General features: G+C 43.4%; 1 protein-coding gene across 3 annotated transcripts in view; it reads left to right on the top strand.

Annotated features, from left to right (window-relative positions):
- Positions 1–14,809, top strand: part of Prmt7 (protein arginine methyltransferase 7) — a 59,910-nt gene that overhangs the window by 42,850 nt on the left and 2,251 nt on the right. For all 3 annotated transcript variants that reach the window (XM_055621144.1, XM_055621143.1, XM_055621145.1), the window contains 8 exons: positions 93–273; positions 4,363–4,490; positions 5,221–5,356; positions 6,586–6,669; positions 7,095–7,142; positions 8,417–8,506; positions 11,988–12,149; positions 13,254–13,328. In XM_055621144.1, the coding sequence (XP_055477119.1) occupies positions 93–273; positions 4,363–4,490; positions 5,221–5,356; positions 6,586–6,669; positions 7,095–7,142; positions 8,417–8,506; positions 11,988–12,149; positions 13,254–13,328 (904 nt within the window). The remainder of the gene's footprint in view (positions 1–92; positions 274–4,362; positions 4,491–5,220; positions 5,357–6,585; positions 6,670–7,094; positions 7,143–8,416; positions 8,507–11,987; positions 12,150–13,253; positions 13,329–14,809) is intronic.

Consider the following 14,809-nt stretch of genomic DNA (forward strand, 5'->3'; position numbering starts at 1 on the left):
ATCAGTACAGTTGTTGGGCAGGTCTCTGTGGAAGCTTAACAGAGCAGTATGTAAGTTAAATTGTGCTCCACTTCCTGAATATTCTTCTACAGCGTGGACTTCAGCAAGCAAGTCAGTAGCTCAGCAGCCTGCCACAGCAGACAGTTTGTCCCTGTGGCATCTGGCCAAGCACAGGTGGTTCTCTCTTGGTGGGACATTGAAATGGACCCTGAGGGGAAGATCAAATGCACAATGGCACCCTTTTGGGCACAGACAGACCCACAGGAGCTTCAGGTAAGAGGCAGCCACTGAGCACATTCCATGTAAGTCAGGAAACTTGTTTATTTTTGTTTCTTTTTACCCCTAGATCACTGTATCAGTCAAAGGCAAAGAAGAAATGTTCTTTTGGGAAGACATACAAGCACAGGGGACTGGGGGTGTAACTCAGTGATAGAGCACTTTTATTGTGTGAGTCCCTATACTACATGCACACCCCTACAAAGAAAATGATGATAAAAAATAAAACTAGAAAACACAGCTTGTCAGTAGTAAGGTTGACCTCTCCCCTCCGGTGAGTTCATGGTTGACAACAGTGGGCCCAGTGAGCAACGGAAGTCTTAGTGAATTAGCTCTGCCATTCTCCTTTGTCCTGGCATAGCCACTCACCTCATTACCATCTGTCATAAGTAATTCCAGAGGTCTCAAGACAACTTGGAATGGAACTACAACCTTACTTCCTTTAATTCAAAATCCACCTTCTCTAGCTTGGAAAATGAGCAGAGAAATAGGGACTACAAAATGGAAATACTATTCAACCTGTGATAAGCTTTCACCTTTAGACTGCTATGAAATAAAACAACATAAATGAACTGCAATGAAGTACTGTCTTTACCTATTAGTAAATAAAATTCGGTGACCTAGTGTTGGTGAGGCTTGAGCGTAAACTGTCAGAACATCCTCGGAACACAACACAGCTGAGCTCAGCCTGACAGGAAGTGGTAGATGTTAGTGCCCTGGGTACTTTTGCTTATGTGCAGAGTGACTCACTTGTACAGTGATCATCGTATCCTTAATTTAATAGGAAAAGAACAACAGAAAGGCCACTGCAAGGACTCACATCACCCTGTTCTTTGAGTGAACAGGTAGCTATCTAGGAACTGATGCAGAACTCAGGTGCCTCCTTGTGTCAGGTTTATAGGAGGACAGGTGTTAGGGAAGCACCCAGGAACACTGAGAAGGCTGTCGGGTTTTTGTGGCGCACACCTTTAATCCCAGTATCTGGGAGGCAGAGACAGGCAGATCTCTCTGAGCTCGAGGCCAGCCTGGTCTACAAAGCCAGTCCAGGACAGCCAAGGCTACACAGAGAAACCCTGTCTCAAAAACCAAAAAGAAAGAAAAAAGATGGTGACTTGTTTTCTGATAAGTTCATACAGTATAGGAAGAAATAACAGGTCTGAGAGACCTAACTTGTCTATCCTTTGTTATTATACACACACACACACAAGCACACAAATGTACACCTTCTTATGGATTTTGAATTTTTACTTTTTAGCCTTTATAGATATCTTAGGTACCAGCTGTTTTGCTAAATTCTGGACCCAGTGGATGAGCTATGTCCCAGGCAAGTAGAACTAGCCTTGTCTTCATTTGCTTATGTGCTGTTGGAGTCTGACAAGACCTGGTTTTCTTAATTTCTGGAAATAACAATAAACAGGTAGTTGCTATCATTGTTGAGCCAGGTGTCTTTTTTATATGTACAGCAAGCTGGCCCAAACTCACAAGGTAACCCTGGTTGCCCTCAAACTCATGATCCTGCTCCTCAGCTTGCTCAGTGCTGGGATTACACATCTAACTCAGGCACCAACTTTTTAGATAGTTCTTTCTTTTTCTTTTTCTTTTTCTTCTTCTTCTTTTTTTTTTTTTCCCAAAACAGGGTTTCTCTGTGTATGTAGTCTTAGTTTGGACTCGCTTTGTAGCTCAGGCTGGCCTCGAGCTCACAGAGATCCACCAGCCCCTGCCTCCTGAACTCTGGGATACAGATGTGTGCCACCGCATCCAGCATCTTTTTAATTTTTTTCAAGTGCTGCCATCTTACTTTCTAAAAAAAAAATCTATTACAAGTTATAAGAAAATTGTACCATGGTGGCATAGGCCTTTAATCCCAGCACTCAGAAGATAGAGGCAGGTGGATTTCTTTGAGTTTGAGACCTGCCTGGTTTATGTAACAAGTTCCAAACAGGGCTACATAGTGAGACCCTGCCAAAAAATGCAGTAATAGAATGATGATGATGATACAACATCTTTTGGTAAGGTGGAAGTATATAAAACTTCACATTGTAAGCTCCCACTTTAAAACAGCTACCTCTTTTTGCACCTCTTTCCAAATACAAAGTGTTACTTAATGCTTAACCTGTTTTCTTTGTGTTTTGTCCTTTTTTTAAATCCTATCTCATAGTTTTTGTCATTTTACATGTCTTTGATTACTTTTTGTGAATATTTAACCTATTTCTGAGCTGGACATTTGAGCTGGTTCTGGTTTTTTTTGTTAGTATAAATAACTTAGTTATATACTTATTTATCTGAATAGCTTCTTTACCTCTTCTTTTTCTTGTTTTCCTTATATGTAGGCTTTTAGTAAGGATTATCACAATTTATTGAAGGTTACCTTGGGCTCAGGTGAGCTCAGTGATAGAGCAGTTGCCTCACATGTCTGATGTTCTGGCCGTAACCCAGTCAGAATCACTGGAAATCATGTTTCACAATTTAGAATATCTTAGTTCTTAAAAAAAAAAAAAAAAAAAAAAAAAAAAAACCCATTTAATGAAAAGTAATAAACCATGCAAACTTTCTCTGTTATTTTAAACTGTTGGGGGGTGCTACAGTGTGGTGTGAGCATTAGTTATGGTGTATGTGGGAGTGTGTGTGCTTGCTGACATTGGGGTATGCACATGTCCTGCGGATAGGCCTGTGCATGTATGTATGGAAGCCAGAGGTCAGTCACCCTACAGCTTCAGTTTTTAAAAAATTTTCATTCATTTATTTGTTTGTTTGTTTGTTTGTTTATTCATTATATATCCTGATTGAAGCCCCCTCTCTCAACTCCTCTCTGTATCTTCATTTTTAAACACGCACTTACTGAGCCTGAAACTCACTGATCTTACTAGATTGACTAGGCCACTCAGAGAGGCCTATGTCTCTGTCCCTCCCATCCCCTAGGTCATAGACACCCAGCTTTTGAGCTTTTTACGTGGGTCCTCATGTCATGCAGCAGTCACTTTACCAGTGAAGCCATCTTTCCCAGCCCTTATTTTCTCAACTTTTGTTTTGAAAAATTGTAGAATCACAGAGTAAGTGAAAATGGACACTCATAATACCTTTACTTCAATTTACGAATTGCTAATATTTTCTACATTTACTGTATCTTTTCCTCCTCTCTTTCCTTTGCTTCCTTCATTTCCTCTCTCACTGCACATAGTTTCTGCTCAATAAGTTACAAATATCTGACACTTTTTGGTACTTATATGAGCAAAACAGTTTCCTCGTAAGCAAAATACCATCATCACACCTAAGAAAACGAATAGCATACTATTCTATAACATCTAACATGGCTCAAAGTAAATTTTTTTAATTGTCCCCAAATGTCTTAGTCTAGGATCAAATTAGATATTGTGTATTTGTTGTACTTGACCTTTTTGTGTTTTAAAGCCTTGGAATATGTTCCAAGAGGCTCTTAGAGCAAGCTTTCCCCCAGGCCACTAGGTCAGCCTTGGTTGTGAGCCAGAAAATTTTCCTTCAAATGAAAGATGGCTCACAGTTCAACAGGTAAAGGAAGGAGCATTGGCGCTGTGCTGGCTACTTTTATGTCAGTTGGACACAGGCTAGAGTCATCTTAAAAGAGGGAATCTCAATTGAGAAAATGCCTCCATAAGATTGTGCTGCAGGGCATTTTCTTAATTAGTGATTAATAGGGGAGGCCCAGCCATTGTTCATGGCAAAACCCTTGGGCTGGTGGTCCTGAGTTCTATAAGAGAGCAGGCTGAGCAAGACATGAAAAGCAAGCAAGTAAACTTGCTTCATGGCTTCTGTATCAGCTCCGGCCTCCAGGTTCCTGCCCTGTTTGAGTTCCTACTCTTGACTTCCTTCAATAATGAAATTGGATGTGGAAGCATAAGCCAAATAAACCCTTTCCTCCCCAAGTTGCTCTTAGTCATCATAGCAGTAGTGACCCTAAGACAGCACTACTCTGTGAGGAGAGAGCAGAGCCTGCACTTGTCCCTTTTTCTAAAGCTACCTCAGAAGACCACTGCCCTTGATGACATCTTCTAAAGTCAGCAGGGTCCCGGCATGCTTTGGGAAACTTTGGTTTTCTACTCCTCATTTCAGTGGCGGGACCACTGGATGCAGTGTGTATACTTCCTGCCGCACGAGGAACCCGTTGTGCAGGGCTCACCCCGAAGCCTGGTAGCCCACCATGATGACTACTGTGTGTGGTACAGCCTGAGGAGGATCAGGTATGCCTTTGTTGTTGGGGACCAGCCCTCAGAAACTGCATTGGTGTAAACTTTGGAAAGACCATGCAGGGATTTGAACTGGCAGATTTATGTCAGAACGGAATAGAATAAGAACAAGGGCCAGTAAGATGGCTCTGGGTAAAGATGCTTGTAGCCAAGCCTGATGACTTGAGTTCAATCCACAGAATCCACATGATGGAAAAAGAGGACCTATTCTACAAAGCTGTCCTCTGACCTCTATGTTTGTCCTAATGGTGCTTCCCCACACACATGTGAAATAAAATAATAATTTAAGCCAGGTGCCATGCCACACACCTGTAATCCCAGCACTCTGGCAGGCAGACGCAGGCAAATCTCTCAGTTTGAGGCCAGCCTGGTCTACAAAGTGAGTCCAGAACAGCGAAGGCTACACAGAAACCCTTTCTTGTAAAACCAATAATAATAATAATAATAATAATAATAATAATAATAATAATAATAATTTAAAAAGCAAAACTTTATAGCAGGATATATTCTTGTGTAAGTTCTATTCAAAACAAATATATGAAAAGTGTGGATTCATAGGGCCCTGTAACTCCTAACGTGCTGGTGTCCAGACTCATTTAGACTGCTCGAGAGACCTGTGCATGTATCTTCTGGGCCCTTCTCATCCTTGTGCTGTGTCCTCTTGGTCTCTGGTTTCCAGTGCAGAGTATTTATCACTTGTTTGGCTTTTCATCTCCCTGCTCAGCCCTGATGAGAATGAGAGCATCTCCGAAGTGCGACCCGTGTGTGATTGTCAGGCTCACTTGCTCTGGAACCGGCCTCGGTTTGGAGAGATCAATGATCAGGACAGAACTGATCAGTATGCCCAGGCCCTGAGGACTGTAAGTGTCTCTCTCTCTCTCTGTGCTCGAGTCACTGTTATGCTTATGGTTTGCTCTCACAGTTGTTTTGGCTGTCCTTGTCAGTGGAATATCCCACTGGCTCCACCTAGAGTATAGACAGTAGAGAGCCTGAGAGCTTGTCCTTGTTCTCTGCTCTGTGAGAGGTCCACTGGGTGTTCTCTGTTCCCATAAGAACTCTCCTGGGAGCCTTTCCCCAGCCCACAGTTGTTCTTCTGGATACCTTTACCTCTGTGATCACCAGCAATTGGTGTGGGTAGTCCCCACCTTTAGCTACTCCTCTCCCGTTTTCATCTGTTGTCCATAATAAAATTCCCTAATATGTAAGTCTGACCATGGAACTCTGTGACTTAGAGTTCAGTCCCAGGTCCTGAGGTAGGGTTTAGAGAAAGTCATCTGGACCACTTGGAGTTGTACAGATAAATGGCTGCACATGCTTGTATTTTGAGGGGAGAAGACTCTTAGCTGCCATTAATTCTTCTTCAATGGATCTGTGACCCATAAAGGCACCCCCTACCCTGGGAGAGCCACTTGTAGGGCACATATACCCAGGCGGGGAATAACTCTGTTCAGGTCTTCTGGCAGGGTTGTGGATGGTCTGCCCTAGCAGTGGGCCCTTGTGGGAAGAGGAAGAGAAGGAGGGAGGGCAATGGCTGGTTACTGTGTGTGCTAAGGAGGCGGACGTGAAAATGTAGAGGCCAAGAGAATTTAACTTGGCATTGAGGAAGATGGGATGAGAGCTGATGTATTCAGATTTTGGAATGAGAGCTGATGTATTCAGAAATATGTTGGGTCAGTTAAGGGCATGTGTTATTCTTCCCAAAGACCCAGATTTGATTCCTAGTACTCAGTTCTAAGGTATCTGATGCCCCTTTCTGGTCTCAGTGGCTTACAAACCCATGTGAAGGCAAAACACCCATACACACAAAGTAAAACATTAGGAGCTGGCCATGGTACCGCACACCTGTAATCCCAGCACTCAGGGAGGCAGAGGCAGGTGGATTGCTGTGAGTTTGAGGCCAGCCTGGTCTATAAAGTGAGTCCAGAACAGGCTACACAGAGAAACCCTGTCTCGGAGCCGGGGCGGGGGGGGGGGAGACTTTAAAAAAATGAAGTGAGTGGAGTTGAGGGAAGGGAAGCATGTCTGTTAGCTTGTCAGGAGGAAGCACCTAGCTGAGGTAACCTTTGCTGGTCCTGCTCTTTTCCCGCAGGTTCTAAAGCCAGGTAGCATCTGCCTTTGTGTCAGCGATGGCAGTCTGCTCTCCGTGCTGGCCCATCACCTCGGGGCAGAGCAGGTACTGGGGCATGTCTTTCTATTGGCTCTGTAAAGGTCATTTTTCTCTTTTTAGTTTTTTTTTTTTCTTTTCTATTTTGTTGTTTTTCACTTTTTTAAAGGTTGGCTGATATTAGGGCATGGTGTGGTCCCAGTATGGGATTCTGTGATCAAAGTCCTTTGCAGATGCAGCTTTTGTGGGTGGAATGGGCTTGGTTTGGGGGTTGAGGAAATTTACTGTTTCCATATGTGGTCAGGAGTCAAGTAATGGCTACTCCTGCCAGGTAGCTACAGCATAGAGTTCCGAGTTAGCTATCTTTTTAACTGAATACCCAGCATAGTTGCTGTCCCAAGGAAGTAGGAAGGCCAGGCCACTGTTTCAGTATCCTCTTGACATGTTTTCTTATTGAGTGTCTGCTCTAAGTCCATCTTCTGTGTTCTCTTCAGGTGTTTACAGTTGAGAGTTCAGTTGCTTCCTATAGACTGATGAAAAGGGTAAGTAACAGTTGTTACTGAATTCATGAAGGGATTGTTGGACCTGCCTTCCTGAGTCTGGGATGGGTGACTTTGCAATAGCATCACAACCAGGAACTGGTAGAAATAGCCCTGCTTCATGGCTCTAGCTCACAGGTGTTTTGACTCTGGGGCAGACATCCAATTAGTAGGATTTTTTTGTACTTGGTTGGTTGATTTTGAGATGGGGTCTCACTATGTAACCTTGGTAGTCTGTAATTCATTGTGTAAACCAGGCTGTGTAAATCTCAAGCTCACAGAGGTCTACCTCTGCTTTCCAAGTGCTGGGACTAAAGTTGTGCACCACTATGACAGGCTTCTGGTTTTTGTAGTTGAAGGAGTTTTGTTGTATTAGGTCATTAATATTTACTATTGATATATCTTCTGGTAAAGCTTGCTGTTAATCCTAAACAGCTGTATAACCAAATCACCACACAGAGACTGGGTTTTTTTTTTTTTTTTTTTAATTAACCTAGAACACAATGCTGGGCAATAATTACTCCCTCTTAAACCTCCAAGCCCTCATAGTTTCTAACATTTAGATTTTACCCATTATACTTGCTTTTTGTGAAATCTTAGGTCTGGTTCATTCTCCTAGCTCCCCGCCTCCCACTCTTTTCCTGTCCTCTGGCTCCTCCCCTCTCCCCACCTACTCCTTCTCTATTGCTCAACCTTGTGGCTGGTTGTTTTATTTTGGATGTTTACACAAAGTTGAGACAGGTGATGCTTAGAATAAGCATCACAATGCAATATCCAGATTAAAACCAGAGAGTGGGGGAGGGAGAAATCAGCATTTGAATGAACAAGGGTGAGGTGTATACATTTCAAAAGAATATTAAACCAACAGAGTTTAGTCTTTTCTCATTTCACGTAAGACTAAGAAACTGTGAAAATAGACCTGAGTGATTTGTTTCTTGAGTAACCTACCCCACCAAAGCTTCGTGACCAAGAATAGGTCCTGCCTGATGAGATGTCATTTGCTCATGACCTCTTCCATGGTCTGTAGGAGGTCCCTAAAGAGATGTTTTCATGAGCAGATAAAGTGGTACCCTAGAACCATTTGGCCAGAAAACTCAGCAGAGAAGATAACTTTGAAAGATATTAATTTTTAATTTTCTGTGATGCTACGGATTAATCCAGGCCTTGAGCACACCAGGCAAACTCTCTACCATGGAGCTATACTTCTGCCTGATAGTTGTTTTTCCGTGGCCCAAAATGATGTGTGAGTAGAAACAGCTATATTCTTTCTTTCAAAGATCTTCAAGGTTAACCACTTGGAAGATAAGATTAGTATCATCAATAAACGGCCTGAGTTGCTTACATCTGCAGACCTGGAGGGTAAGAAGGTAAGGAATGGGTTACTGGGGCTGTTTGGGGACAGAGTGGCACAAAGGTAGCCTAAGGTACACCTTGTCACCTTGGCTAAATGCTGTGTGATGTCCCTCATTCAGCTTGGCCAGTCCAAACCTCACCACTATGAGAATGGGTGAGGGTTTGTATAAAGGCCCAGTGAGCATAGAACTGGGTTCCTGTGCCTCTCAGATGAGAGCAAAATAATTTGTTGGGGTTACGGAACGTGTGTACCACTCTCTTCTTTCCTCCTTCACAGTAAGTCCTCTTGGAAGGATTCTTCTGCTCAGATTGTTTTCAGCCTTCAGAGCTGCTCACCAAGGAACCTGGGGCTACTAAACACCAGCTCCCTGCAGGCTTTTTTTTTTGCTTTGAGACAGGGTTATTTTTTAGGCTAGGTTGACATTGATCTCACAGATACCTGCCTACCTCTTCCTCCTGAATGCTGGGAGTAAAAGCATGTACCACCATGGCTTGCTGGGTTTAACTCCATAAGAAGCCACTGAAGGCTGGAGAGATGGCTCAGTAGTTGAGAGCACTGGGTGCTTTTCTAGAGAACCTGCTTCAATTCCCAGCACCTACATGGCAGCTCACACCTGTCTGTAACTCCAGTTCCATCTTCTGACGTTCTCAAATAGACACATGCCAGCAAAACACCAATGTACATAAAAATAAATTGTTGTTATAAAAACAAAACAAAACAAAAAAACCCAAAACCCAAACATTCACTTTTACCAAAAAGACTCAGGAAGCCAGATGCTGGAATGAAAGCATTCTAGCTCAGAAAGGCAGAGAAAGCACCCAGCTGATCTTCCTACTCAGCCAGCATCTTAGAAGGAACAAACCCTTCTCCTTCTCCATGCTGTCTTCAGTACCCTGGAACTCAGTGTCCTTCTTCCTGTGTTTTCTTATGTCAGTTGGTTGCATGCTCCACCTTTTGACCTGTGGTTGGCTCTTGCTTATGGAAAGCTCTTAGATTTAAATTGCGTGCTAGGGCTGAGCCACACCACAACTAGAAACAGGTTTTTCCAGTTCACAATGGGATCAAATACCCTGCAACAATAATATAAAGAGAAAAGATGCAGCAGCCACTGAAATGTTCATAGTTACTGGGTTGTACCTCTCCACCAGTATGGAAGATTCATTTTGTGGTTTTCTCTTTTTTAGTATAGCCATTTTAGTGGGAATACATTGGCATATCATTGTAGTTTTACTTTTGTATTTTCCTGATAGCTACTGTTATTGAACACCTTTTCAGTACTCCATAGCTATTTGTAAGTCTTACTTGAATGTCTGTTTAAGTCTCTTGACTGTTTTCCCTCATGCCTTTTATTAAATGACAGCTTGAGATGTTATCCATATAGCATACAATTCACTCATTTAAAGTGTATGGATAAGTGATTTATAAAGTATGTTTTGTAAAGTATGCAACTATCACTAGGTCAAAGTGTAGTGCGTTTTTATTGCCCTAGAAGACACTGTCTTTCTGTTGGTTCTTACACTCATGTGCTCCCAAGCCTTAGGATACCACTAGTTTATTGTCTATATCTGTGTGGGTTTGCCTATTCTGGACAAATCAGACATATGAAATCACATAACATTATGGTCCGTAATATGTGGACTTTTAACTTGTAATATACATTTTACTTGTAACTTACATTAACATATTTTCTTTTTTTTTTTCAAATATTTATTTATTTATACAATATTTTGCCTGCTTGCTAGAGGAGGGCACCAGATCTCATTATAGATGATTATGAGCCACCATGTGGTTGCTGAGAATTGAACTTCAGAACCTTTGGAAGAGCAGCCAATGCTCTTAATCTCTGAGCCATCCTTCCAGCCCCCCCCCCTTTTTTTCTTCTGAAAGGTTTTATTTATTTTATGTTTGTGTGCTCTATCTTCATATGTGCCTGCATGCCAGAAGAGGGCATCAGATTCCAGTATAGATGGTTGTAAACCACCATGTGGTTGCTGGGAATTGAACTCAGGACCTCTGGAAGAGCAGACAGTGCTCTTAACTGCTGAGCCATCTCTCCAGTCCTACATTTAACATATTTTCAAGGATCATGCACATTACTGCCTAAGTCAGTTCTTCATTGTTTTTTTGTTGTTGATTAATACTCCATTGTGTGGCTATACCACATTTTATTTTCTCATTTGCCAGTTGGTGGACGTTTGTGCTGTTGGCATTTCTTAGCTTTTTTGAATAGTGCTACTTTGAACATCTAAGTACTGATTATCTCCTCTTCTTCCTCATTCTTTCTCTTTTGATTCTTGATGAGGGTTTAGAACATAAAGTTATAAGTCATTTCTGTGGTGTTCTGGCCAGACTCCAGGTTCCTGTTGGGTAGAAATGATGAAATTATTAAAAGAAGGCATCTCTGTGGTGTTCCGGACAATGAGGATAGGAGTGGAGGGCAGGGAAGTTTCAGGGTCAACCCTGAAACTCTGACATCTGTTGTATTTATTGCATGTCCTCTTGTTCCCATCCATTGAGGCCTTGGAAGGTCTCCTCAGACTCTGCCCCAGCTTTTCTGACCTGCACATTAGCCTGAATGCTGTAGTGTTCTCTTAGAGTACCTCCATCACCATCTCCACCTTTAGGGTTCTGCCTACATGCTTCATGGTCCTCAGAAGGATAGTTTTTGTTTGTTTGTTTGTTTGTTTAAGGTTTTTTTTTTATTTATTAGTTTATTATACAATATTTTGCCTGCATATGTGCTTGCAGGCCAGAAGAAGGCACCAAATCACATTATAGATGGTTATGAACCACTATGTGGTTGCTGGGAATTGAACTCAGGACCTTTGGAAGAACAGTCAGTGCTCTTAACCTCTGAGCCATCTTTCCAGCCCCAGAAGGATCTTTTGAATCCCTGGATAAAGCTTTTAGGAACAGATCTTGCCTTCAAGGCAAAAGATCTTGCCACCTTGGCTCTTTGGCCATTTAGATCCTGGCTGGTCTGGCCTCCCCTTTACTGGCCTGCCCTCCTCATCCTTTTCTGGCAAATGTCTAGAAGGCCTTGCTTTCACTTACACCCTTGCTTAGCCTCTGCGCACCTGTCTGACTTCTGACTCCTAGTCCTCCATCTGTTTGTTATTCCACAAATGTTGACTGAAAGTAGTCTTCCAGGGACTGTGCTGCCAGTGTCCACATTTGCTTGAGTGCAGTGCAGGTGGCGTGTTTATCTGGCAGTGATGCAGCTTTGTTTGGTTTGGCAGAAGCCATTCTGGAAGCCCTTTCTGAAGCCCCTGCATGCACCTATTTCCTGCTTCTTTCATAGGAAGACCGCTCCTTCCCTTGTTTGTATTGTCCTTCAGTCTGCAATCCTTTGTGTATTCAGGGACATGCTCATCGTTGACTGAGTAAACGAATGTATGAATGAATGACTTGGTACATGTTCCTGTGAAATTGCTGAGCTGCCCTTCATGTGTTAGCTTCATTCCTGATATTTGTTTTTCTTATCTGGTTACCAGGTCTCCCTCCTCCTGGGTGAACCCTTCTTCACTACCAGCCTGCTGCCGTGGCACAACCTATACTTCTGGTACGTTCGTACCTCTGTGGACCAGCACCTGGCACCTGGAGCTGTGGTGATGCCCCAGGCTGCCTCACTGCATGCCATGATCGTGGAGTTCAGGGTAGGCCATCTGGAACTTTGCAGAACACCAAAGCAACAGGAGGGTGGGGAAGTGTGCACTTCAGAGTCCTGGAGTGCAGGTGGAACTGCTTGGGCCCGGCTGACAGGCCTTTCTTTTCTGCATCAGTGGCTATGGGACGGAATAGAGGAAGACTACATTTTTAAAAACCAGTCATTTTATTTGACATATAAAATGAAAATGACTGTGTGTTGTCATTTTACAATTGTGGCTTATCAGAATAATTAAAAACATGAATTAAGTGTTTCAGGCGGCACGCTGTGCAGCTCGCTGTACGCTTGCAGAGAACGGAGGCCTCGCTTGTTAGAGCGGTCCGAGAGTGGGACCTCTCCTTTTTATGCAAGAAGGAATTGAAAAGCTTCATTTTAATTCTCTCATCAAAGCAGAACCACAGTAGTCACCAAGTCATTTTGGGAGAGGCGTTTTTTATTAAAAGGGTTTTGAAGTGCTTTGAACCTGAGGTGGAGAGTGAAGCACATTTGATATTCCTTTGATGAGAGTGGCTCTGTCTGTTGGTAGCCTTATGGCTCCAACACTTAATTTCTGGGCATTTTTCTGTGTTATTTACCTGACAGAATTTCAGTATGGATTGTTGCTCTTGTGACTGAAGAGTATAGAAAAGGATGCTTATTCCCAGGCCTAAGAAGCAGGGACAGAGGGACTGGCCAGAGTGTGCTTTGGGGACTTCTGTCCTTTTATACTAGGGCCCCAGAGGGCTGCTTACAGAATCTCAGCGTAGTAGTTCTGGTTGATCATCTCTGTGGTGTTCTGTCAGTTTACATAGTCTTCATCCACTCTGTCACACAGGCCACCCTGGCTCTTCACTGTCTTTGTAGATTTTTCCTTGTTGGGGGTGGGGGTATCTGTGTCTGAGATATAGGAACAGTGAGCTGTGTGGGTGGTTCTGAGTCAGTGCTGGCCTAGAACTATTGTGAAGCTTCAAATTCACAGAGATCACCTATTTGCCTCCCAAGCACTGGGATTAAAGTTTTGTGTCACCTTGATGAGCATCCCTCCTGACCCATATTCATGTAGCCACTTTTTGTGGTCCAAGTGTTTAACTTAGGGACTGTTCTTCCTTCATAGGATCTGTGGCGGATCCGGATGCCTTGTGGTGACTGTGAAGGTTTTGATGTGCACATCATGGATGATATGATTAAGGTAATCAGGACTAGCTAGACCATCTGCCTGTAATACCATTGGAGCTGAGATGAGAGGGTTAAAAGTTCAACCTAGGATACTTAGTAAGACTGCCTCAAAATTAAAAAAAAATTAAAGACAAAACACACAAAAAACCCAAAGGGCTGGAGAGATGGCTGAGCAGTTAAGAGCTCTGTTTAGTCTTCCAGAGGACTGGTGGTAGGTTCCCAGCACCCACATGGCAGCTCACAGTCATCTGTAACTCTAGTTCAAGGGAGTGTGATGTCCTCTTCTAGCCTTTGTGGGTAACAGACATGCAGATAGTAAGCAGGCATGCGTGTAGACACAACACCCACACACCTGAAATAAAATTTAAAAACAAAACCAAAAGCTGTGTGGTAGAGGGCAGGGGTACTAAGAATATAGCTTGGGGGTAACTTACCTGTTCAGCGTTGGTGTGGCCTGAGGTTTAGTCTGCAGTATCACTGAAAACATAGACGATAGGCAGGCATACAGCTCATACATCCTGCCTAGCCTTTCCACACAGCCTCACACCTCTGGCAGGAACCTGGTGTGGGCGGCACAAATAGTGTGAATGGAGAGAGCTTCTGTTTTGGACAGTGAGGCCAGTGTTCCCATTTTGTTTGACCCACCATGGGATTTACCCTAAGAACCATTACGTGGTACTAGCCTCGTGCACAGTCCCGTGCTCTGACGTCTAAATTGGAAGCACCAATTAGGACCTGGATGTCGCTGGATGTACTTATTTCTCTATGTACATATGGGTTGTGCTTTTTTTTTTTTTTTTTTTTTTTTAAGTAAACCCCATGGGTGTTTTCCATTTGTATCTTGCCTTCTCTATGGCAGACCACTGGCTAACTGTGCTCTTAGACATGTGTGTTGAGACACTCACTGCTCTGGGTCCCGCAGTCATATCTGACCACTCTTCAGGCTTGGTGTTAGCCTCCTCTTGCTCTGCTGTCTTCCAAGGTGTCATATCTCTGGTCTCCCTCAATCCTTTTTCCTGACCCTGTATAACTGGTATTGCCAGTCTGTTGCGTGGCTAATGGGTCCATTTCTCCTGAGTGGAGAGCAGGCTCAGTGTTTCGTGCAAGTACTGCTCTTTCAGAGTCCCCAAACTCAGTTCCCAGCACCCATGTTCGATGGCTCCCAACTGCCTGTAACTCCAGCTCCAGAGGAATCCGACACCTCTGGCCTCTGTGGGCACCCACACACAGGTATGAGTGTCCCGCCCCCCGATTTAAACTATTAAAAATAAATCTTGAAGATTGCTTCAAGGTATGGTGGTCCCTGGCTTTAATCCAGTGGGAGGTAGGAGGCAGGAAGATCTCTGTGAGTTCAAGTTTAGCCTGGTATGCATAGTGAGTTCCAAGACAGTCAGAGCTGGATAAAGAGACTCTGTCTCGAAGGAAGGAAGGAAGGAAGGAAGGAAGGAAGGAAGGAAGGAAGGAAGGAAGGAAGGAAGGAAGGAAGGAAGGAAG

Source organism: Psammomys obesus, unplaced genomic scaffold (assembly GCF_907164565.1).
Source record: "Psammomys obesus unplaced genomic scaffold, mPsaObe1.curated_primary_1811, whole genome shotgun sequence".
NCBI lineage: Eukaryota > Metazoa > Chordata > Mammalia > Rodentia > Muridae > Psammomys > Psammomys obesus.